A 24,910-nucleotide genomic window follows, 5' to 3' on the forward strand; every position below is an offset into this window, starting at 1 on the left:
TAATATCCTGTACTCTGATACCCTGTAGTTGATTTCTGCTAAAGCTAGCTGGAGTGGATTCTGTGCCCTACAACTAAGCCTTGAATGACTAATAAATTGTCTGCCCACAAGCCTCAGTTAGAACTATAAATTTCCTGAATGCCTCTTCCCCCCCTCACTCCCCATGGCTAATTGATCCACAAATATCATCTAAATAAGTTGTTTTATTTATTTTATTTTTTTTAACGTTTAGTTATTTTTTTTAATGTGAAATTTATTGACAAATTGGTTTCCATACAACACCCAGTGCTCATCCCAAAAGGTGCCCTCCTCAATACCCATCACCCACTCTCCCCTCCCTCCTACCCCCCATCAACCCTCAGTTCTCAGTTTTTAACAGTCTCTTATGCTTTGGCTGTCTCCCACTCTAACCTCTTTTTTTTTTTTTTTTTCCTTCCCCTCCTCCATGGGTTTCTGTTGAGTTTCTCAGGATCCACATAAGAGTGAAACCATATGGTATCTGTCTTTCTCTGTATGGCTTATTTCACTTAGCATCACACTCTCCAGTTCCATCCACGTTGCTACAAAAGGCCATATTTCATTGTTTCTCATTGCCACGTAGTACTCCATTGTGTATATAAACCACAATTTCTTTATCCATTCATCAGTTGATGGACATTTAGGCTCTTTCCATAATTTGGCTATTGTTGAGAGTGCTGCTATGAACATTGGGGTACAAGTGGCCCTATGCATCAGTACTCCTGTATCCCTTGGATAAATTCCTAGCAGTGCTATTGCTGGGTCATAGGGTAGGTCTATTTTTAATTTTCTGAGGAACCTCCACACTGCTTTCCAGAGCGGCTGCACCAATTTGCATTCCCACCAACAGTGCAAGAGGGTTCCCGTTTCTCCACATCCTCTCCAGCATCTATAGTCTCCTGATTTGCTCATTTTGGCCACTCTGACTGGTGTGAGGTGATACCTGAGTGTGGTTTTGATTTGTATTTCCCTGATAAGGAGCGACGCTGAACATCTTTTCATGTGCCTGTTGGCCATCCGGATGTCTTCTTTAGAGAAGTGTCTATTCATGTTTTCTGCCCATTTCTTCACTGGGTTATTTGTTTTTCGGGTGTGGAGTTTGGTGAGCTCTTTATAGATTTTGGATACTAGCCCTTTGTCCGATATGTCATTTGCAAATATCTTTTCCCATTCCGTTGGTTGCCTTTTAGTTTTGTTGGTTGTTTCCTTTGCTGTGCAGAAGCTTTTTATCTTCATAAGGTCCCAGTAATTCACTTTTGCTTTTAATTCCCTTGCCTTTGGGGATGTGTCGAGTAAGAGATTGCTACGGCTGAGGTCAGAGAGGTCTTTTCCTGCTTTCTCCTCTAAGGTTTTGATGGTTTCCTGTCTCACATTCAGGTCCTTTATCCATTTTGAGTTTATTTTTGTGAATGGTGTGAGAAAGTGGTCTAGTTTCAACCTTCTGCATGTTGCTGTCCAGTTCTCCCAGCACCATTTGTTAAAGAGACTGTCTTTTTTCCATTGGATGTTCTTTCCTGCTTTGTCAAAGATGAGTTGGCCATACGTTTGTGGGTCTAGTTCTGGGGTTTCTATTCTATTCCATTGGTCTATGTGTCTGTTTTTGTGCCATAACATTTAGTTATTTTTGAGACAGAGAGAGACAGAGCATGAATGGGGGAGGGTCAGAGAGAGGGAGACACAGAATCTGAAACAGGCTCCAGGCTCTGAGCTGTCAGCACAGAGCCCAACGCAGGGCTTGAACTCACGGACCGTGAGATCATGACCTGAGCCGAAGTCGGACGCCTAACCGACCAAGCCACCCAGGTGCCCCTAAATAAGTTGTTTTAAAGAAAGAATTATTATGACACTTGCTAAAATGGTAAGGAAGACTTTATTCAAGACGATTGCGATAGGTGTCAAAACTACCAAGAGAGATTGGGATCAACTCTGAATACAACAAAGACAGCTATGGGTTTATGGGTTTATAGCCAACAAGCAAAATTGGGGGTGGGGGCATCACTGGATGGAAAATTACTAAAAGGAAACATCAGGAGTAGTAGAGATTCTTGCTAAACCAACCTAGCAGGGTTCTTGTCGAAGGAGGCCCGGGTGATGAGATATCAAGTGTGGGGGGATTCTTGATGAATGGACTTACCAGGATTCTTGTTAGAACTGGGCTCTGCTAGGCAAGAAGGGGGCTCGAAAAGGCCCGACCAAAGTTCAAAGAGAGTCTCTTTGTCAGTTGATAGATGAAAACGTGCTCAGCACAGGACAACAAGAGGCTGTACCAGTTCTCTTTCTCTTCCCCATTTTGCTAACATCTTAGGTCGGGCTGGGAGGGAGGCCAAAGCTCAGTGGTTGAAGTAACCGGTCAGGGTGCCCGGGACAGGGCCATACCAAGGAGGAAGTGATATGGTCAGAGACCTGGGTGGTGACAGATTCTGTGCCATCGTGTGCATCGTGTTAGGGAACTTGTATTTTCTTCTAGGGGCAGTGGGAAACAAGCCACTGAAGTGTTGTGAGGAAGGAAGTGACATGACTTCGTTTACATTTTACAAAGAAGATTTTGGCAGCTGTTTCCACTCGGTTGAGGTAGGGGTGAGGCTGGTGGGATGAACAGCCAGTGGAAAAATCTTTCCAGGCCAATCTACCTCATTCTTTTGTCATTTCTGGGGAAAAATTACAGGGGTGGAGAAGGAGAGGGATTCTATTAACATAAGCAATGAAGAATGAAAGACCTAGGAACATGCCTAAGAAATAAGAAAGTCCATGAAAAGTAGTCTATGAGACTCTGGAGACAAGCATAAAACAACTTTATAAATTAAGAGAAATTATTTCCAAGCTGGAAGACTCAGTGATGTCAGTTCTCTCCCAACTGACCTACAAAATCAGTGCCATTCCAATTATATTCAACAACTTTCCTGAACCTTGGCAATCAAGCCTTTAAGTTTATGTGGAAGGAAATATGATTAGAAATGCCCAGAAGTCTTAGAAATAAGAACAATGTATATGTATGCCCTTCAAGATATCAAAGCATAATTCAAAATTACAGCGATTTAAACTTTTTTTTAAGGTTTATTTATTTTTGAGAGAGAGACAGAGCACGAGTCAGGGAGGGGCAGAGAAGGAGACAGAATCCAAAGCAGGCTCCATGCTCTGAGCTGTCAGCACAGAGCCTGATGTGGGGCTCAAACTCACAAACTGTGAGATCATGACCTGAGCCGAAGTCGGACACTTAACCGACCGAGCCACCCAGGCACTCAAAATTACAATGATTTAAATAGCATAATACTTTAGCATAATACATAATACATGCATAATAGCATAATACAATGATTTAAATAGCATAGCACTTGGCATAGGGAAAGATACGTAGGCCCACAGAACAGAGACCCCCAAACAGAATGAACACATCTTGGTGCAAATTGTTTTAAAATTACAGGAAGTATCTTAAATCCGTGAAGAAAGAATGGCCTGTTCAATAAATGGCCTTTTGACAATTGACTATCCATTTGGGTGGAAAAAAAGCTACAGCCTTACTATGCACAAAGACAAACATCAGCTGGAGTGTAGTAAGCTCCTTAAAAACAAAACTATAAAAGCATTAGAAGAAAATAGGAGAATTTTTATCATCTTTGAATCCTAATCAAGTTCTGAAGCCGTAAAATGAAAACTGACAAATTAAAAAAAAAAAAAAAAAGGTAAAACCAATTTAAGACAAAATAGCACACGAGATAAAAGACAATGGAGGGATGGGAAAAGATGTGTGCAATATACAGGAGAGATTATTATCTATAATTGAACAACCACTCATACAAATCACTAAAGAAAGAAAACAACCCTAAGGATATGAAACGGCTCTTACTACAAGAATATGCAAAATGGCCATTTTTTTTTCAACGTCGCAAGTAATAAAGGAAGTACAGACTAAAACCATTGATAAAGTTGAAAACGATGAATAGTATTGTGATATGAACAGTCTCCTACACTGTCACCTGTTTTGGAGAGAAATTTGGCACCATCTATCAAAATTTTATTTGTATGCATCTTTTAAGGTGTTGTTAATTTCTCACATGACGGTAGATTAAAAAAAAAAATCATTTTGATCCCTGGAAGTAAGGCGTGGCCATGACGAACACCTAAAATGTGGGAGTGACTTTGGACTCAGGCAGTGGACAGAAGCTGGAGTGATTTTGGAGACAGGGTTTGTGAAAGCATGATGGGCCTGGAAAAGACCGTTAGTGGAAGGTCATAGACCAGAGGAGGGTCGCTTACGGGAGAGCAAGGAAAACCTTACTGGAAAGTAGAGGAAATGTGATCCTTGTGACACTGGCAGAAAGATCACGATGGCCTTCCGTGATGCAGAGAGTGGAAGATGCGCCTGCTAATGAATATGGGGTCTAACTAAGGAGATTTCCAGCTAGAATATTCAAGGTGCCGTCCAGGGGTATCTTTCCACTATACTAAAGTATGAGAGGAGCAAGGTAAAGGAAGGAAGGACTGTGAAACATAAAGCAGTCAAGGCTTAATTGGGTTTTTTTTAAACAATTTTAAACCACATTTTCTAGGCAAGGCAGCCAGGGAAAATGAAGACTTGGCTTTCAGGCAGAGATGGATCCCAGGTTCTCTCAGGAAAACATGGTCTAAACACGAAACCAGGGGCGCCCGGGGGGCTCAGTCGGTTAACGTCCGACTCTTGATTTTGGCTCAGGTCTTGATATCACAGTCCGTGTGTTCGAGCCCTGGGTTGGGCTCTGCACTGGCAGTGCAGAGCCTGCTTGGGATTCTCTCTGTACCTCTCTCTGCCCCTCCCCACTTGTGTTCTCATGTGCTTTCTCTCAAAATAAATAAATAGACTGGGGCACCTGGGTGGCTCAGTCGGTTAAGCGTCCAACTTCGGCTCATGTCATGATCTCGTGGCACATGAGTTCGAGTCCCACATCAGGCTTTGTGCTGACAGCTCAGAGCCTGGAACCTGCTTCAGATTCTGTGTCTCCCGTTCTCTCTACCCCACCCCTGCTCACGCTCTGTGTATGTCTCTCTCTCTCTCAAAAATAAACATTAAAAAAAATTAAAAAATAAGGCAAATCTTAAGAGACTTAAAAACTGAGAATAAACTGAGGGTTGATGGGGGGTGGGAGGGAGGGGAAAGTGGGTGATGGGCACTGAGGAGGGCACCTGTTGGGATGAGCGCTGGGTGTTGTATGGAAACCAATTTGACAGTAGATTTCGTATTTAAAAAAAATAAATAAATAAATAGACTTAAAAAAATAAACATGAAATCTAGGTTGTGAATATAAAATCCCTTAAGACCTCAGAAAGATCTATTGTGGTGTCTCAGAGTATCTGACAATGAGACAAAAGGTCATTTAAATATTTTAACACTTTTGGGGCGCCTGGGTGGCGCAGTCGGTTAAGCGTCCGACTTCAGCCAGGTCACGATCTCGCGGTCCGTGAGTTCGAGCCCCGCGTCGGGCTCTGGGCTGATGGCTCAGAGCCTGGAGCCTGCTTCCGATTCTGTGTCTCCCTCTCTCTCTGCCCCTCCCCCGTTCATGCTCTGTCTCTCTCTGTCTCAAAAATAAATAAAACGTTAAAAAATATATTTTTTTAAAATAAATATTTTAACACTTTGTCGGACAGATCCTCTCAAACAATAGGGTTTCTAAGAATCCTGTCCCCAGCAGCTGCCCACAGTAGCGAAAGGCACATATTGAAGATTTGGTGCATATAGCTTTTGTCTAATGGCATGAACCGCAGTGAGATTCACAGAGAATCAACAATTAAAAAAAAATTTTTTTAATGTTTATTTAATTTTGAGAGAGAGACAGAGACAGAGCATGAGCATGAGCAGGGAAGGGGCAGAGAGAGAGAATGAGACACAGAATCGGAAGCAGGCTCCAGGCTCTCAGCTGTCAGCACAGAGCCCAACATAAGGCTCGAACGCACAAACCGCGAGATCATGACCTGGCCCGAAGTCGGACGCTCAACCGACTGAGCCACCCAGGCGCCCCAGAGTTAACAATTTTTAACAGAAATGTATCAGCAGAAATGCTACCGGTTTGAACTGAGAAACAGTTGGAAAAGTGACAGATGAAATGACGTCTTTGGACCTGCAAATTTCTACAAGAAATCTACTCAGGTGCAACCACATACTACTTTCCAAGAGCAAGGAAAAATGACTCAAGGCAGAACCCAAAGCCAGACACTGGAGTCAAGAGGCATAGAGAATTACTTTGAATCTTTGACTCCTTATCAAGCAACTTCCAAAATTTGCTTGACGGGATTTGGAAATTGCTATAAACCCCTCAGTGCTTCTCATTTTCTCTCTTTTGAACAGAACCGTCTCTGTTGGTTATTCTAAGTCTGTCCCACCATCATATTTTACATGTGTGGGGGTACAGATAACTTGTCTCTAGATTAAGAGACTCTCTTGTCTATAGAGTCACAGAAACTGTACTTGAGGATATTTACGAATACATTTAGGAGCCTCATCCATGCTTAGTACTAATTTAGATGCCAACCTTCTGAATTTCATGGAAATGTTCTAAAAGGATGAGACTTGGGGGGTTCTTTGGAGGAAGGGGATACGTTTTGTATGTGGGAGGAATATAAACAATTTGTGGTCAGAGGGTAGACTCCTCCCTTGAAAAAGTGTAGCCTTGGGGCCCCTGGGTGGCTCAGTCGGTTAAGCGTCCGACTTCAGCTCAGGTCACAATCTCACAGTCTGTGAGTTCGAGCCCCGCGTCGGGGTCTGTGCTGACAGCTCAGAGCCTGGAGCCTGTTTCAGATTCTGTGTTTCTCTCTCTCTCTGCCCCTCCCCCGTTCATGCTCTGTCTCTCTCTCTGTCTCAAAAATAAATAAACGTTTAAAAAAAAAATTAAAAAAAAAAAAAAGAAAAAGTGTAGCCTAATTTCTCTCCCCTTGAACATGGCTGTAGTTAGTACCTGACTTCTAAGGGATTGGATATGGTGGAAGCATCCTGACAAGAGGAAGCCAAAGAAAGGTGTTGTGGCTTCCTTATTGTTCTTTTTTCTTTAATTTTATTTTTTTATTTTTTATTTTTTATTATATGAAAACCTTATTGTTCTTGTTCTCGCTCGGTTCACTTGGCCTTGGGGAAGCCAGCGGCCATGTTGTAAATATGCACAATAAACCTTATGGACTCACGTGACAAGTAACCGAGGACTTCAGCCAACAGCCAGTAAGTAACTCCAGTCTCTTGCCAATAGCCAGGTCGGCTAGCTTAGAATCAGCCTCTAGCATTAGCCAAGCTTTTAGAAAAATGGCTTCAGATGATCGCAGCTTCATGAGAGACTCAGCCAGCGTCACCCAGCGAAGATTCCTGAATTCCTGATCCACAGAAATTGTGAGGTATCTGTTATCTCATCACGTATTATTTGTTGTTTTCAGCTCCTATGTTTTGCAGTAATTTGTTACACAGCAATAGATAGCTAATACACAAGGCGAAGTTGCCACTGAAGAAATGGCAATTGCAACAATATGAATTGGAGATTGAACCTTGGAGAAATTATGCTGTTAGCCTTCAATTAACGGTAAAAAGTGGCAGTGAAGATGAATATTGCAAATTAAGTTTGTATTAATTATAAGAAGAGGGACTAATAAGGTGGCACTGGTGCTTGCTGTAATGGAATAACTATATTTTAAGCATGCCCCACAAATCCTCTTTGAAGTCTTATAGGTCTTCGCCAAAATTTTCAGAATTCTTACTATAGCACATATGTGGTTTGGGCTTGCCTGGTATCCTTTTCTCTTTCTTCGGGTAACAGATCACTTTGTTAAAAAACAAAACTCAACAGAGTAAATTTTAAGATCTCATTGTCTTTATTAAGTGATTCATGAATTGGGCAGCATTCCCATGTAGCAAAGTAGTGGGGAGCTCCACGGAGCTAAATAAGGGAAACGTTTTTTTAAGGCAAGAGGCAGGGGGAGGGTGGCGCACCTGGGTGGCTTAGCTGGTTAAGTGTCCGACTCTTGGTTTCGGCTCAGATCATGATCTTAATGGTTCGTGGGTTCGAGCCCGCACTGGGCTCTGTGCTGAGATTCTCTCCCTCTCTCTCCCCTCTCTGTTTCTGCCCTTACCCAACTTGTTCTCTCTCTCAAAATAAATAAACAAAAATTAAAGCAAGAGAGGGCATTAAAAAGAAGAAAAGAATTTGTTAGCAAGGAATACTCTGTTTAGGCAAGGTTGTGCTCCTTAGGAGAGTGTATGGGGTCTACCCGTAAATTTCCTAGTATTGACCATAAAATTCCATGTTGATTGGTTAAAGGTTACATTCCTGGGGAGTTCAAATTGTATTTAGGTTAGGTATTAAGTTTTGGTTTACTGACTTGGGGCTTTAACCTAAGTGATGCCATTTTGGGACTGTAGTTTGTTTTTGTTTTATTTTTTGAGAGAGAGGGAGAGAGAATCCCAAGCAGGCTCCGTAGAGTCAGCGAGGAGCCAGGTGGGGGGCTTGAACTCATGAACCTGAGCAGAAATCAAGAGTTGGACACCCACCCAACTCAGCCACCCACATGCCCCCGTAGTTTTCTCTTCAATAACCTCTTCTTTGGGCAACATCAGCACCCTCCATCCCACGTTGGGTCATATAACTTAGCTCCTTTGCCTTAGGTGTGCTATCAAACTTGTCAATTGGGATCCTTGTTCAGGACTGACGGGGATGAGTAAGGGGCATAAGCTTCCCTGAGGGGTTGTCCTTGCCACCCAAGAAGAGGGCTATCACGAAGAGCCGGTCTGACAATGAAGCCAATATGGAGAAAAAATGAGTTGAAAAATAGAGGTATGTAAGCAGGGGAGAGGGGCAAGGGGAGGGAAAGAGGGAGAGAGATGACATTTGAACCCTTGCCACACTGGACCTAATGACATTGTTTCTGCTTGCTTCTAGATCTGCTGTTTTATTTCCAAAGATGCAGAGAGGCCTGCCACAATAAACATTGAGGCTGCTCTCAGGAATTCTCTATAAACGGAATTACTTTTTTTTCTTGAGTGGGGATGGGAGTTTCCAGGCCGTCAGATACTTAGGGCTGAGTCACCGTAGCACGCTACCCAGTTTCCTATTTAGCAATCTTATTCTAACATTGCTTTATTCAATTACCTTTTGAACCTGACTTATTTAATAGTTGAATAAAATATTTGACACATTTTTGTTCTATTTTGTAACTGTCACGCTTATAATTTCTTCGAAAATGGCAGTGTGGCAATATGAATCGCTCATTGTAATACACTGCCTGTTTGTATCATCTGCCTAATTAACTGGGCCCACGGCGTCCCCGTGAAGTCTCGCGAAGTCCTCCGCCAACATCCCCTGAGAAAACCTTTCGCCTAATTTTGAACTCCCCACCTGCTCTCAAGTCTGCCCCCGGGGGTTCCGACGGGAGGCTACGGTTCAAGCTGAACGGCGGTCAGGGGCGGTCTGGGCTGGGGCGCAAGCCTCCGGAGCCCCCGCCGCAGGAGCCCTCGCCGGCCCAGGCCCGCGCCGCGTTTCCCGGGGCCTCCCCTCGGGTCGGGTCGGGTCGGGCCGGGTCGGGCGGGGCAGGGCGGGGCGCGGAGGGCGGCGGGGCGGTCCCACAGGCCGGGAGGCGGGCCTGGGCGGGGCGCGCCGTCAGCTGACTCCGCCGCCCCCGCGCTCGGCGCTTCCTCCTCGGGATCCGGGCGGAGGTCAGGTGCGCGGGCTGCAGCTCCGCCAGACCTGGGCCGACCGGCCATGAGGTACCGCGGGCTGGGGCTGGCGGCGCTGCTGGCGCTGCTGGCGGCGCTGGCCCCGCGCTCCTCCGCCGCGCCGGAGCCGGCCCTGTGGCCTATGCCGCTCTCGGTGAAGACGTCTCCGCGCCTGCTGCACCTCTCCCGCGACAACTTCTCCATCGGCTACGGCCCCTCGTCCACCGCCGGCCCCACCTGCTCCCTCCTGCAAGAAGCTTTTCGGCGGTGAGCGCTCCCTGCGCGCTGCGGGACGGAGGCGGGGCCAACCCCCTGGGGCGCTGGGCCGGCGCGGAGGGCGAGGGGAGGGGAGCCCTGAGCGCCTCTTGTCACCCCCGCGACCGTACGCGTGCGTTTTTCCCCGTTCAGCAGATAAGGAACCAGTGCCGAGCTGGCCCGTGACCTCGCCAAAGAGACAGGTCCAGAAGGTGGGAGAGCCGGCTCAGACAGCCGCTGAAACCCAAGCTCTTCCCCTCCCCCTCCTGCCTGCTAAGGGACTTCCCGGGCATTGTGGAACCCTGGTTTGCGTGCGGGATACTGAGGGGGAAGGAGTAGGCTGCTCAGAATCTGTGCCCAGCTTCGCCTTGGAGGGGAGAGTAGGGCGGATGGAGGGGCTGGAGAGTGGCAGCTTCTTACGTGAAGAGATTCTAGGAGGAAAATGAGTGCTTAATGCTTGACACCAGAACTCCCAAGTTGGTTGCCGTCTGCAGTCTCCCCACCCCACTGGCCAAATCAGGTAACCGTTCAGAAGGCAGAAAGTCCTCAGGTTGGAGCATTGCCCAAAACTCCCAAAGTCTGTTTCTTAGGAAATGTTCCGTGCTTTCATCTAATTACTTCGATGTAATGGGTTCATCGCAGTCTCTGCTCGTCTTTTCCCAGCACGTTATGTGCTGGCTCTCTCCCTGCTTCCTGTTCTGGAGCTCACCACATTTCCACGTCTGCAACCCCTTTGGCCACAGACGGGGTGAATCAGGGGATGAGGAGGCAGCCGACAGCCTGGCTTTGCTGGCCACACCACACAGAAGGCCGATTGCACTTGGGGAGGTGTTTCAGCAGCCTTTCTTTGGTGTCCCCTCACAGTGAGACCTGTGTAGGCTGGAGTCTCCTGAAGGCCTGGAGTTCAGGGAAGGAATGTAATTTGGTGCTGACTAGGAAATATTTTAAAAAACAAACACGCTTACCACGTTTGCTTTGGGACTCAGTGTCTAAAATTGTATTTTCGTTCTCTGCCATACTGTTAGTAAAACGGGGACTGGGTGAGAGGCTTGAAATGACGAGGCTTATGGCAAGAGAGCAAGGAAGTCAAGTTGACAGTGGTTGGATAACAAGGGCTTGAGTCAGTGGTGAGATGGTTTGAAAACAAGGCTTGGCATTTCGAGGCAGTGCAGGTGATTATCTGGAGTTGGCCTAACTAACCATGGCTGGTGTGTGAAGCAGCTGTTAATTATACCCTACGCTGTTAGGAAGCAGGATATAAAACATTAGCCCTTATGGCTAAGACTTGAAAGCATTCAGGGGAGCATTCTAGGAATTCAGGAAGGTCAGTATCTATTTCAGAGTATAAGCGCAGTGTGGTTGGAAGAACGTAGAGATGATGGAGATGTTCCAAAGGCTCTAGGTGGACACATGGTCTATGCCTTAGGCAGTTCAGAGCCAGAGGCTCCTGTCTTTGGGGGGCCCAACTTCTGTCACAAACCCTGCTTTCAAACTGTGTTTTTTGCAAGGAGAGAGTTGGGTCTGGTGCATGGCAGCTTCCTCAACTTGTAGAACAAGGTCCGTCGCATGCTAGTTACTCGTTTTTTAATTAAAAAGAATTTTTTTTAATGTTCATTTTTGAGAGAGAGAGACTGAGCGCAAGCGGGGGAGAGGCAGAGAGAGAGAGGCAGACACAGAATCCGAAGCGGGCTCCAGGCTCTGAGCGATCAGTACAGAGCCTGACATGGGGCTCGAACTCACAAACTGTGAGATCATGACCTGAGCCGAAGTCGGACGCTCAATCGACTGAGCCGCCCAGGTGCCCTGAGTCACTCATTTTTTTAAAATGAATGAATAGCTGCACTCCCTCAGTTCCTGAAAGGGAAAATTAACCCAAATACCTTGGACACCATTGGTTTAGAACCCTTTGAGTTTTCTGTTAGTTTTAATATCTAGGACCAAAGTTCTCCTTATTTGGGCCAAGCCAGCACCTAGCTCAAAATTCAGAGCTGCTGGCAATTTTAATTTCCTTTTTTAAAAAATTTATTTAACTGTGATAAAATACATACAAGATAGCATTTGCCATCGTAACCATTTCTTTTTAATTTTTTTTTGAAAGAAAAATTTTTAATTCATTTAAGAGAGCAGACAAGCACACATGAGAGCAGGGGAAGGGGCAGAGAGAGAGAGAGAGAGAGAGAGGGACAGGGAGAATTCCAAGCAGGCTCTGCACTGTCAGTGCTGAGCCCCATGCAGGGCTTGAATTGAAGAACTGTGAGATCATGACCTGAGCAGAAACCAAGAGTTGGACGCTTACCCTGCTGAGCCACCCAGGCACCCCACATCTTAACCATTTCTAACTATACAGTTCAGCGATCTTAATTTCCTTTTTAAAAAAATTTTTTTTAATGTTTGCTTATTTTTGAGGCAGAGACAGAGCATGAACAGGGGAGGGGCAGAGAGAGAGGGAGACATGGAATCTGAAACAGGCTCCAGGCTCTGAGCTGTCAGCACAGAGTCCGACGTGGGGGCTCGAACCCATGAGCTATGAGATCATGACCTGAGCCGAAGTCAGGCACTTAACCGACTGAGCCACCCAGGTGCCCCTCTTAATTTCCTTCTGATCCTGTCAAGGTTTTCCCTTGGAAAGGGCCCCCAGCATCATCGTCCATTCTGTTCTGTCACTGGTTAACTTCCATTCGCTTCCAAACTCATTGGAACTTTCCTACCTCTCCTTACTTTTCTGGAAAAACACAAGGTGTTCTTATACTTAAGTAGCATACACAGCCTCTAGCTTATCAAAATCTATAAAATGTTATTTAAATAATTGCTTTGAAGCCTGTCTGGTCTTTTAGCACCTTTAAATGCTGTTTTAATATCCCCTTTCTCTGGTATTTGGGTACCAGCAGAAGGTAAATTTTCAAGACCCTGGCGAGAATTCTGTAGGCTAGTGACCTTCTTTTAGGGGGGTTTCTGTATTAGCTAGGATTTTTTTTTTTTTTTTTGGAAGGTAACAGGAACTCTGTTTTAGTCAAGCTTAAGCAATAAGAAAACCTATTATCTCACATTTAGGAAGTCCAAAACAGGATTCCACAGCTACTTGACTAAGTGGCTCAACAGTATCATTAGGGAATCCGTGTTCTTTCCATCTCTGCTATCTTTAGTGTGGCTACAGCCTGTCCAGGTATCACATACAGAGAAATGTGGCTTTTGTGGCTCACTTAGTGTAGGAAACTTTCTGCCACCATTACCCCTAATGCATCACCTTCATCACTGGGTGCAGTTGGCTTGCCTACCCAAGAGTGATGGGATTCCCATTATTGGTTTGATTACTTGTTCTTAACAGTCTCTTCATATGAGGCACTTGGAAGTGTAGGTGTACCTTCTCAAATTCCCGTGCCTATATCCCACCCTCAGAGATTCTGATTCTGGAGGTCTGGACCTCAGTATTTTCAAAAAGCTCCCCCAGAAGTTCTGATGTGCAGCTTGGGGTGAGAGCCTCTAATTGGACCAGTACGGGGTGGCCGGGATTGGAGGAGCCCCACTGGGATGTCCACTGCCACATATGTATGTAAAATTTGGCTGCGGTGCTTTATTTGAAAAAATAAAACTTTATTTGAATTTATTTCTCACACAGATATCACGAATACATTTTTGGTTTCGACAAGAGGCAGCGTCGCCCTGCTAAACCTAATAGTGCGATAGAGTTACAGCAACTTCTCGTCACAGTTGTCCTGGACTCGGAGTGTGATCTTTTCCCCAACATCACTTCAGATGAGTCCTGTGAGTACCTACGCTAACGTGAGCGTGTCATGTCCTGTGCTGCTCGTTGGTGACTTAAGTGCCAGAAACAGCTTCCATGCCATGAACTGTTGTGAGTTCTTGGCCAGTGAGTTTATGATTTTTATTTTTCAACTTAACATTAAAGTCATGCACAGTCATTGTAGAACATCTTTAAGCACAGGAAGTGAAGAGGAGAAAGTACATCATTCATAACCCCAGCACTCACTTGACCACCGTTATTTCAGATGTGGTTTTTTTGTAGAGTGATACATTGAAATATTACACGTTGATAGAAGTATAAACGCATGAGAAACAATTATGTGAAAGTGGGGTTTTTGTATTTGGCTTTTTTTTTTTGTCTAGCAAAACGAACATGTAATGAAATATTTTTCTATGACGTCATTTTTAGTGCAGTAATTTACTTGGCTAATAACTCATTTTTGGACATCAGGCAGTTTCTTCGCTTTTATTTTGAAGATAAATCTGTGTGTGCCTCCATGATCTCTGTTTGTAATCTTACTTGACACAAAAATGATACAGAATTGGGGGTGGGGCTGGAGCTCTTTCATTTCAGGATATAAACAAAACTTAGCTGTAAGATATTTTTGTTGCCTAAAATGTTTCTGTAGGGGCTACTGACTGGGGAAAACGTGGAATATACACCAAGGAACCAACGGGAGCAGTGTGAGGTTGTAGGTGATAGATTAAGCGCAGAGAGAGCAGACTGGTGAGCTGGGTGTAAGGATAGAAGGGATACCCCAGATCTCAGAGACAAGAGTGACTCCTTTGTCCTCAGACTGCTTTACAGACAGTTCAGTATGTCTCTTCATCCTCTTAGTATGGATCACATTTCTTAATAATACACCTCGGAAAAATAAGTTCATTTCTCAATTCTGTAGCTGTTCTTAGAAGAGAAACAGGATTCTTGGGCAACATCAGACATGTGATTTCAGTTGACTGCACTCAGACCCTTCATGAATTATGTTTTACAATCTGAATTGAGATAGAAAGGGTCATTGACTTGCCAAGGAGTCTTTGCGGTCCGTTAGCAACAGTAATGACATACTGTAAATTCCAGAAAATACAGTGTTTTGAGACGGGAGAGTTAGAGCTTGTCATCCATTCAGCTTTGCAAACCTTTATTCTGAAAGAGAAGCTCCTTGGGCCAAGCTGATTGTGTTTTTCTGGTCGAAGGATAAACTAGTTTTAAGTTTTGAACTAGTTGATGAAGATGCTGAGAAAGTTAACACAGATGGAAATGACACCAGCTGCTGCGGAGTGTGGGAAAATGGTGGAGGGAGTGACAAGTGTTGCAGCATTATGTATTAGAAATGTGTATTCCCTGTGAACCAGGAGTGACCTAGTTTCTCCTGTAGAGCATTAATTACATATAACAGGGATGTTCGATGCAGCTTGTGTGTACCAGTGAAGAGTTATAAACAAAACTGCATGTTCGTCCCCGCAAGAATGACTATGCCTTGTCAGTCCACACCAAAGAACACAGCAGTGAAGAATAAAGAGGCAGAGTGAAAGAACAGACTTGGAGAGCCTGCCAAGATGAACTGCTGGGTTGAACAAAGGACATTGTATACTAATGCAGGATACTGTTTGTATTTCAGCACACGCACAGGAACGCACATATGAAGCCATGCTACATTTGTTAACACGTGTGTGTGTGTGTGTGTCAATACCCAGGAAAAGGTGTGATGCGTATTTCTTCTGACGAAAATACAGGGACTGGAGCGGGCATCTCAAAGGCGATTTTAGCCTTACCTATTTTATTTTTAGACAATAACATATTGATGTTATTTGTATGCACACTCTTGAAAACGAAGTAATTACGGCACAGAAAGCAAGCACAGAAGGGGATAACTGAAAAGTCAAAGGTGCTGCTCCCATCCCACATCAGGGAGGTAATCACTGTGAACACTCATAATTTGGTTTTGAAATAAAAATTAAAATTCTCCAGCTTCTAATAAAACAAAATCTTGTTTTAACTGCTTTCTCGTTGTGGGTTTTGCGTTGAGTTGAATCAGAACCCTTGTTGCATCCTCCGCTATTGGAAAATAATAAGCATCAAGTACATGCAACATGTTAATGTGTTTAGTTGATTCTTTGTGTTACAACTATTTCTGGGAGATCTCAAAACGATGTTGCAGCAAAAAATGTTTTTAAACAGCATCCCATGAGTCTGGTGGCTAAGAACTTGATAGAGGTGGAGAGGAAACATGATTACATCGTACTCAAAATAGCAATCCCTCTCTTAGCCAGCACTGCAGTCTTCTGATGGAAACAGCTGCCTTGTCACAAGACTGTCACCTGAGAGAGTCACCTGATTATTGGCTGTTGACCGCTCTTTTCCTTACCTGCGGCCTGCTCCTGTAGGACAGTGTGGGTGGCGGTGGTGGAGGGTGATGATGCAGGCCAGATATGATACTAAGTCATTAACCTGCAGCCCTCAAGTGTCTTTACTGTGGCAGAGTCCCCATCTTTCCACACCCTTCAGCTTTCAGTCTCTCTGTACTGTCTGGTGCTTTACTTTATCTGTGTTTGACTCCAGACCTCTCCAAAAGTCTCAAATGACTACTGGGACAGCCTTACACAGAGTGGGATTTAAAAGATTGAGAGATGAGCAGCGCCCCCCCCCCCCCCCCCACCTTTGTCCAGAAGCATCCAACTGGAACCTGCCCTACCTGGGTGTGAACCTTTTGTTGATTGGGACAAAGCTGAATTTAGCTCAAGTGACTTAGGAAGTGAACCTTAAGGCATATTTAGGCTAATAGCTGGGAAGATGGGTGCAAGGCAAGTAGGGGAGCACAGAAGGAGAAGAGAAAGAGTGGAGGTAAATCTCTGGCCTTTGGTGGAGTGGAAGATTGGAGTGATACTTGAGGCTTTCACAAGGAACTAAGGAACTGAGGAACGTTTTGCACTTTTGATTTAAAGTCATAGCTGAATTAGGAACTTAGTCTGTTGAGGGGCCGTGGAGAGAATAACTCTCCTGGAGGGGAAAATAAGGAATTGTGGAGATGTCACCCAGATTTCTGACTCGAAAAGTTCGCCTGGTAGGAGGGCACTGTGGTGCCTCACGGAGATGACGGCACTAGGGACAGGCAGGGGCAGCACGGAGCAGGAAAGAGTGGGGGAGCTCAGCTTTGGGCATGCAGAGTTCAAGGAATCCGCAGGGTATCTCTGTGAAGAATGTACGGGAGGCAGTTGGAGGAAACAGGCCTGGAGCTAGGGAGAAAAGAATGGTCCAGAAATATTAACTACATGTTTCGGAAATTCACTGTGTGTCACTGAGGGATTAACAGAAACTTTTTCCCCCCCACTGCAGATACTTTACTTGTGAAAGAACCAGTGGCTTTCCTCAAGGCCAACAGAGTCTGGGGAGTATTACGAGGTAAGTTATTTCCTAGTCGAAGAAACATTTCCATTTGGTGCTTTGGGAGATCGGGCACAGCAAAATTTTGCTTCCTTAAACCCTTTACAGATGGTTCGTCGGTTGTTTGCAAAATAATTTCCATCAAACGTGTACACTTAGAGCACAGAAGAAAGATCGTTTGACCTTTTAAAAAATGTCGGAGGGTTATTATAATTATTCATGAGTGTAAGTCTTCCATGCTCCGGGGACTGTAATGTTGACAGAGCTAGAAGTGGCTCAACCTGCTGAGTTGGGGATTTTGTTTCACTTTGTTTCATTGTTCCTTTCTTGCTGCCTTTGGTAGCAAGTCTCTCCCCTCCACTAAAAAATTTCTTTATTTACAAACAAAAGGTTTCAGATTTATTAGGGAACCTACTCATGCAGAAGCACCGGAGCAAAGAGAAAAAGAATCTACCTGATAAGACATATTCTCCTGTCAGTCCAAGTAGTGGGGATACTTTCAGCTTGGTAAAGTGCGATGCTAGTGACCTCGACACAGCATAAACGTGTGCCGTCTGTCTCCTGTGCAGTTCCTTACACAGTCCGCTGGGTTCTTCTCCAGTCTCTTCTTGGGGTTGCTCCTGATCTTATTACCAGTTTTCACTGGGGAACGGGGGGTGGTTCTGTTTTTGTTTCTTGGCCAGGAATCACTTGATCTTGAAAGTCTTGTGAGAAGCCGCGGGGAGATAGATGCCTTCAGCCACACACACCACAGGGGTGGGAGAAGGGAGAGAGCCCTACCCCCCCCCCACCCCCCCCCCACCCCCGTTTTAAATCCCTGTGGAGTTAGAAACATGGCCAAGTTGATAGGGACAGTGTGAAAGATATACATACCTACAGAGGTGGGAGGCAGTGGGCGGAGAGAAACCTTAAAAGCTTTTTCTGAATTTCAGCCAGAGTCGGAATGTCAAAGTGAGGGTAATGGAACATTTACTTGCACTGTGCAAAAGCTTCTTTTACTCTTACTCCTCTAATGTGAGATGTTGTTGTAGTGACTTCCAAATAGTAGGGTTTTAAAAAAGAATAATTTTTTTTAAATGTGAGCTAACCAAACTTACAGTAATTAAAAATAAAAGTGGCCTTGGGTTTGATTCAGGTTGAATGTTATCTGAAATAAAATAATCATTGTGATGCTGTATGTAATAATAATAGGATTTCAATCTTATTTCAGAATAGAACATGAAAATATTTATAGGTGTTTACTGCAAATGTAACTATAATCATTATCATCTAGATCATTTATATATAATGTTATGTGGTTTTAAGCTTTTTTTAGCCTGGTCTGCCTTTGTCTGAAGTTTGTTAGGGAAAACAAAGCCTTATTGTTACTTGCTATGAGTCACATCAAAATGAAGCACTTCTGAGAATGTTCAGTGATTAGGTTCCAGTTCAAGAACCGATGTTCTCTCAGGGTGCCTGGAGGGCCCGGTTGAGTGTCTGACGTAAGCTCAGGTCATGATCTCACAGTTCATGGGTTAGAGTCCTGTATCGGGCTCTGTGCTAACAACTTGGAACCTGGAGTCTGCTTCTGATTCTGTGTCTCCCTCTCTCTCTCAAAAATAAACATTAAAAATTAAAAAAAAAAATTAAGAAAAAACCTGATTTTTCTCTTAAATGTCAGATGCTCAAAGCAATGCTCTAAATAGTAAATGTATTGAGTGTATTGCACTTAACAGAAAATTCCAGTGTTACTCTTCCCAGCTGGGGCTTGTATTTGGAGGGAGGGAGAAGATACAACAAAAATGACTTTGAATTTTTTTTTTCTTTTCTATTTCCTGTCTTTGTTTTTTTGAGGTATAATTGACATAATATTATTAGCTCCAGGTGCACAATATAATGGTTCAGTATTTGTATATACTGCAAAACATTCACCACAATAAGTCTAGCTAATATCCATCACCATACATAGTTGCAATTTTTTTTTCCTTGGGGTGTCTGGGTTAAACATCTGACTTGATTTTGGCTCAGATCATGATCTCATGATTTGTGAGTTTGAGCCCAGCATCAGGCTCTATGCTGACAGGGTGGAGCCTGCTTGGGATTCTCTCCCTGCCTCTTTTCTCTGTCCCTCACCCCCCGCCCCCCCCAAATAAATAAATTAATTAAAAACATTTTTTTCTTGTGAGAAGAACTTTAATGATGTACTGTCTTAGCAACTTTCAAATATGCAACACAGTACTATGAAATGAAGCCAGTATACTGTTCATTACATCCCCAGGATTTATTTATTTTACAACTGAAAGTTTGTACCTTTTGACCCCCTCACTCATTTTGCCCACTCCGCAACTCTGGCAACCACCAATCTGTTGTTTGTATCTATGAGTTTTTTGTTTTTTTTTTTTTTTTTTTGAGATTCCACATATAAATGAGATCATATGGTATATGTCTTTGACTTTATTTAGCAGGATGTCCTCACAGTCCATCCATGTTGTCAAAATGGCAGCACTCACATCTTTTCAAGTTATTTTTTCATTTTCTTCAGATAAATACCCAGAAGTGCAATTACCGGATCATATGTAATTCTATTTTTAATTTTTGTCTTTTTAAGTTTGAGAGAGAGCAAGCTGGCGGGGGGAGAGAGAGAATGAGAGAATATGCGAGACAATCTTAAGAGGCTCCAGGCTCAGCACGGAGCCTGATGCAAGGCTCGATTCCAATACCCTGTGGTTGTGACCTGACCTGGAATCAAGAGTTGGTTGCTCAACCAACAGCCACACAGGTGCCCCTCTATTTTTAATTTTTTGAGGGCCCTCCATACCATTTTTCACAGTGGCTGCACCAACTTACATTGCTACCATTAGTGCACAGGGGTTCCCTTTTCTCTGCTTCCTCACCAACACTTTTTGTCTTTTTGATAATAGCTTTTCTTTCAGGTTTGAGATGGTATCTTGTGGTTTTAATTTGCATTTCCCTGATGATTATTGATGTTGAGCAAGCTCCTTTTCATGTACCTGTTGACCATCTGTATGTCATCTTTGAAAGAAACGTCTTTTCAGATCCACTGCCCATTTAAATTTTTTTTTTTTAATGTTTATTTTTATTTTTGATTCAGAGAGAGACAGAGCATGAACGGGGGAGGGGCAGAGAGAGAGGGAGACACAGAATGTGAAGCAGGCTCCAGGCTCTGAGCTGTCAGCACAGAGCCTGAACTCACGAACTCACGTGGGCTCGAACTCACGGACCATGAGATCATGACCTGAGCTGAAGTCGGACGCTCAACCAGTGGAGCCACCCAGGCGACCACTGCCCATTTTAAAATCAGAGTATTTTTTGCTGTGGAGTTATGTGAATTCTTCCTGTATTTTGGATATTAACCCCTCATCAGATGTACAGTTTGCAAATATTTTCTGCCATAGAGTAGGTTGCCTTCTCATTTTGTTTCAAGTCATTTGTGGAAGTCTTTTAGTAAATGTCCCATTTATCTATTTTTGCTTTTGCTGCCTTTGCTTTTGGTGTCAAATACAAAAAGTCATTGCCAAGACCTATGTCAAGGACCTTACCACTCTGTGTTTTCTTCTAGGAAGAAGGTCTTACATTCAAGTCTGTAATCAATTTTTTTTTTTTAATTTTTTTTTTTTTAATTTTTTTTTTTTTCCAACGTTTATTTATTTTTGGGACAGAGAGAGACAGAGCATGAACGGGGGAGGGGCAGAGAGAGAGGGAGACACAGAATTGGAAACAGGCTCCAGGCTCTGAGCCATCAGCCCAGAGCCCGACGCGGGGCTCGAACTCACGGACCGCGAGATCGTGACCTGGCTGAAGTCGGACGCTTAACCGACTGCGCCACCCAGGCGCCCCAAGTCTGTAATCAATTTTGAGCTAATTTTTGTGTAGTTTAGGATAGTGGTCCAGTGTTAACTCTTTTTCACGTGGCTGCAGTTTTCCCAACATTTATTGAAGAGACTGTCTTTCCCTTGTTGTTTTTTTGTTGTTGTGGTAAATTAATTGACCATATATGTATGGGTTTATTTCTGGGTTTTCTGTTTCATTATGTTGATTAGTATATCTGATTGTATGTCAGTACTATACTATTTTGATGACAGTAGCTTTGTAATATAGTTTAAAATCAGGGAGTGTGATACCTCCAGCTTCATTCATCTCTCTCAAACTTGCTTTGGTGATTTGAGGTCTTTTGTGGTGCCATACAGAGTTTAGGATTGTTTGTTGTGTTTGTGTGAAAAATGCTATTGGAATTTTGATAGGGATTGCATTGAATATGTACATTGCTTTGAGTGGTATGGATATTTTAATGGTATTCTTCCAACCCACGAGCATTGACTATCTTAGCATTCATTTGTGTCTTCAGTTTCTTTCATCTGTGCCTTAGAGTTTTCAGGGTAGAGGTCTTGCTTAAACCTATTCCTATAGGGGCGCCTGGGTGGCTCAGTCAGTTGATAGTCCTACTTCAGCTCAGGTCATGATCTCATGGTTCATGAGTTCGGGCCCCATGTCGGACTCTGTGCTGACAGCTCACAGCCTGGAGCTTGCTTCGGATTCTGTGTCTCCCTCTCTCTTTGCCGCTCCCCAACTCATGCGTGCGTGTGCACGCGCTCTCTCTCAAAAATAAATAAACATTAAAAAAATTTTAAAAAATCTCCTTTGTATTTTATTCTTTTTGATACCATTGTACATAGGATTGTTTTCTTAATTTCTAGTTCTGGTAATACAGAAACACAACAGATTTTTTTGGTATTTTGATTATCATTTAAGTTTACTGAAGTCATTGATTAATTCTAACACTTTCTTTGTGGAATCTTAAGGTTTTCTATATATGTCACCTGCAAATAGTGACCATTTTACTTCTTCCTTTCTGATTTGGATGCCTTTTATTTTTTTTCTTTTCTTGCTTAAATGCTCTGACTAGGTCTTCTAATACGAAGTTGAATAAAAGTGGTGAGAGTGAGCATCCTTGTCTTATTGCTGCTCTTTTTATCATTGAGTCTGAGGTGAGCTGTGGGCTTACCATATATGGCCTTTATTATGTTGAGGTACGTTCCCTCTGTTTGGAGTGTTTGTCGTAAGTGGATACTGAATTTTGTCAAATGCTTTTTCTGCATCTGTTAAGATCTTATGATTTTAATTTTTTTTTTCAACGTTTATTTATTTTCGGGACAGAGAGAGACAGAGCATGAACGGGGGAGGGGCAGAGAGAGAGGGAGACACAGAATCGGAAACAGGCTCCAGGCTCTGAGCCATCAGCCCAGAGCCCGACGCGGGGCTCGAACTCCCGGACCGCGAGATCGTGACCTGGCTGAAGTCGGACGCTTAACCGACTGCGCCACCCAGGCGCCCCAAGATCTTATGATTTTAGGGGCACCTGGGTTGCTCAGTCATTTGAGTGTCCAACTCTTGATTTCGATTCAGGTCATGGTATCATGGTGGGTTCGAGCCCCGCATCAGGCTCTGCATTGATAGTGTGGAACCTGCTTGGAATTCTCGCTCTCCCTGTCTCTCTGCCCCTCCTCTGCTCGCTCTCTCAGAAAATAAAATAGACTAAAAAATTAAAAAAAAAAAATCTTATGACTTGTCCTTCATTTTGTTAATATGGTGTATCACATTGATTTGCAGGTGTTGAATCATCCCTGCACTTGTGGAATTAATTCCATTTGATCATGGTGTATGGCTCTTTTTATGTATTACTGAATTCAGTTTGCTACTGTTTTGTTGAGGATTTTTGTATTAATGTTCATCAGGGATATTGGCCAGTAATTTTTTTTCCTTACCTGGTTTTGGTGTCAGGGTAATGCTGGCCCTGGAAAATGAAGTGTTGTCTCCTCTTCTGTGTTTTTGTTTTGTTTTGTTTTTGTTTTTTGTTTTTTGTTTTTTTTGGAAAAGTTTGAGAAGAATTGGTGTTAATTCTTCTTTAAATGGTAGAATTCACTTCTGAAGCCTGGTCCTGAACTTTGGTTTGTCAAGAGGTTTTGGATTAATGATTTAATCTCCTTACTAGTAAGTGGTCTTTTCAGTTTTTCTATTCCAAGATTCAGTTTTTTTAGTATGTATGTTTCCAGGAATGTATCCATTTCTTAGAAGAAATGGATAGTAAAGTAGGTTGTTTAATTTGTTAGCTTATAATTGTTCATAGTAGTCTCTTAGCCTTTTTATTTCTGTAGTGTCAGTTATATCTCCTGATGCGTTTCTGACTTTGAACTATTCTTAGGTTAAAATTTTCCCTGGCTTCATACTTGTCAGCTAGAATGATGAATTATGGTACAGTTGAGGGTACCTGGCTGGCTCAGTCAGTGGAGTATGCAACTTTTTTTTTTTAATTTTTTAAAATATATTTATTTTAGAGAGAGAGAGAGAGAGACAGAGCATGAGTAGGGGAGGGACAGAGAGAGAGGGAGACACAGAATCCAAAGCAGACTCCGGGCCCTGAGCTGTCAGCACAGAGCCTGACACGGGGCTCAAACCCACGAACTGTGAGATCATGACCTGAGCTGAAGTCAGACACTTAACCGACTGAGCCACCCAGGCACCCCAGGAGTGTGCAACTCTTGATCTCAGGGTTGTGGGTTAAAGCACCGCGTTTGATGTAGAGATCGCTTCAAAATATTTAAAGAAAAAATATATATAGTAAAGTCAAGGGCAGTTAGAGGAAATGGCCTGTAATAGAGTTTACTAAGGAAACAATCCACTTGAGTGAAAAATGTTCAGTAGATATTCTTTGTAGCTGTGAGTAAAACATTGTTGAGTTTTAAGTTGGGCTCTCATTTATATTTTCATGGTGCTTTTGATCCTTTTTCCCTTCTGTTTATGTACCTTCTAATACTTTAAGGTTTATTTATTATTTCTGAGAGAGAGAGGGTGCGCACGCATGGGGGAGGGGCAGAGAGAGGGAGACAGAGGATCTGAAGTGGGCTCTATCCTGACAGCAGAGAGCACAATGTGGGGTTTGACCCATGAAATCCACAAGATCATGACCTGAGTGGAAGTCGAATGTTTGAGCCACCCAGGCACCCCAAGTGTATTATCTTTTAAAGTGACTATATTTTAGCATAGAAATTATTTTTTATAATACTATATTAAGTAACTAGTATTTTGTTGTATTAAGTCACTATTCATTTTTAAGTTTATCATTCCAACAAAACCCAGGGTATGGGTACAATGAAGTAAAACATTTTAATTAGATGGCAACAGGGATTTTTTTTAAACTGAGCTTTGATCTTAGAAAGTATGTTAGAGGTATAGAGGTAACATTATAGTTAGTTTTATTTGCCTTAATCTGGTTATGGGTCTACGTTTGGATAATACAACTTTTACTGACTTAATATGTTATAAAAGTACTGCATTAAATTATGAATTTTACTCTCCCTAGGTTTAGAGACCTTTAGCCAGTTAATTTATCAAGATTCTTATGGGACTGTAAGTATGATTATTATATGTTACTAAAAATTATTGGCTATCCCTTTTACTATAAGAAAAATGTAAAGTTTTTAGCTGTTTATTGCTTCTTGAGTGTTTTTCTCTCTCCAAATGTTTATCTTTTTTGGTAAATGTAAACTTGACACTTTCTTCTAATCTTTCATCCAGTGCTTGCATAGATACGGTCTTCGCTGAGCTCAAGTCCAGAGAATATTCTAAAAATAAATCAAAATTTTATTTTGTTTTATAGTTCACCGTCAATGAATCCGACATTATTGATTCTCCAAGGTTTCCACATAGAGGAATTTTAATTGATACAGCCAGACACTTTCTGCCAGTTAAGAGCATTCTCAAAACTCTGGTAGGTGATTATTATTTTTTTTTTATCCATTTTCTATTCCAAAGATGTGTGCTTTTATGGTGTTCCTTTT

General features: G+C 43.1%; 1 protein-coding gene across 1 annotated transcript in view; it reads left to right on the forward strand.

The window, feature by feature from the left end:
* Window positions 1–9,548: 9,548 nt before the first annotated feature.
* HEXB (hexosaminidase subunit beta) overlaps window positions 9,549–24,910 on the forward strand; it is a gene marked incomplete at its 5' end in the record, with an annotated part of 32,103 nt that continues 16,741 nt past the window's right edge. The window contains 5 exons of the mRNA XM_047857148.1: window positions 9,549–9,943; window positions 13,548–13,693; window positions 17,028–17,093; window positions 24,433–24,479; window positions 24,730–24,840. Of these exons, the coding sequence (XP_047713104.1) occupies window positions 9,549–9,943; window positions 13,548–13,693; window positions 17,028–17,093; window positions 24,433–24,479; window positions 24,730–24,840 (765 nt within the window). The remainder of the gene's footprint in view (window positions 9,944–13,547; window positions 13,694–17,027; window positions 17,094–24,432; window positions 24,480–24,729; window positions 24,841–24,910) is intronic.

The sequence above is a fragment of the Prionailurus viverrinus genome, chromosome A1, assembly GCF_022837055.1.
Source record: "Prionailurus viverrinus isolate Anna chromosome A1, UM_Priviv_1.0, whole genome shotgun sequence".
In the NCBI taxonomy this organism is placed as follows: domain Eukaryota; kingdom Metazoa; phylum Chordata; class Mammalia; order Carnivora; family Felidae; genus Prionailurus; species Prionailurus viverrinus.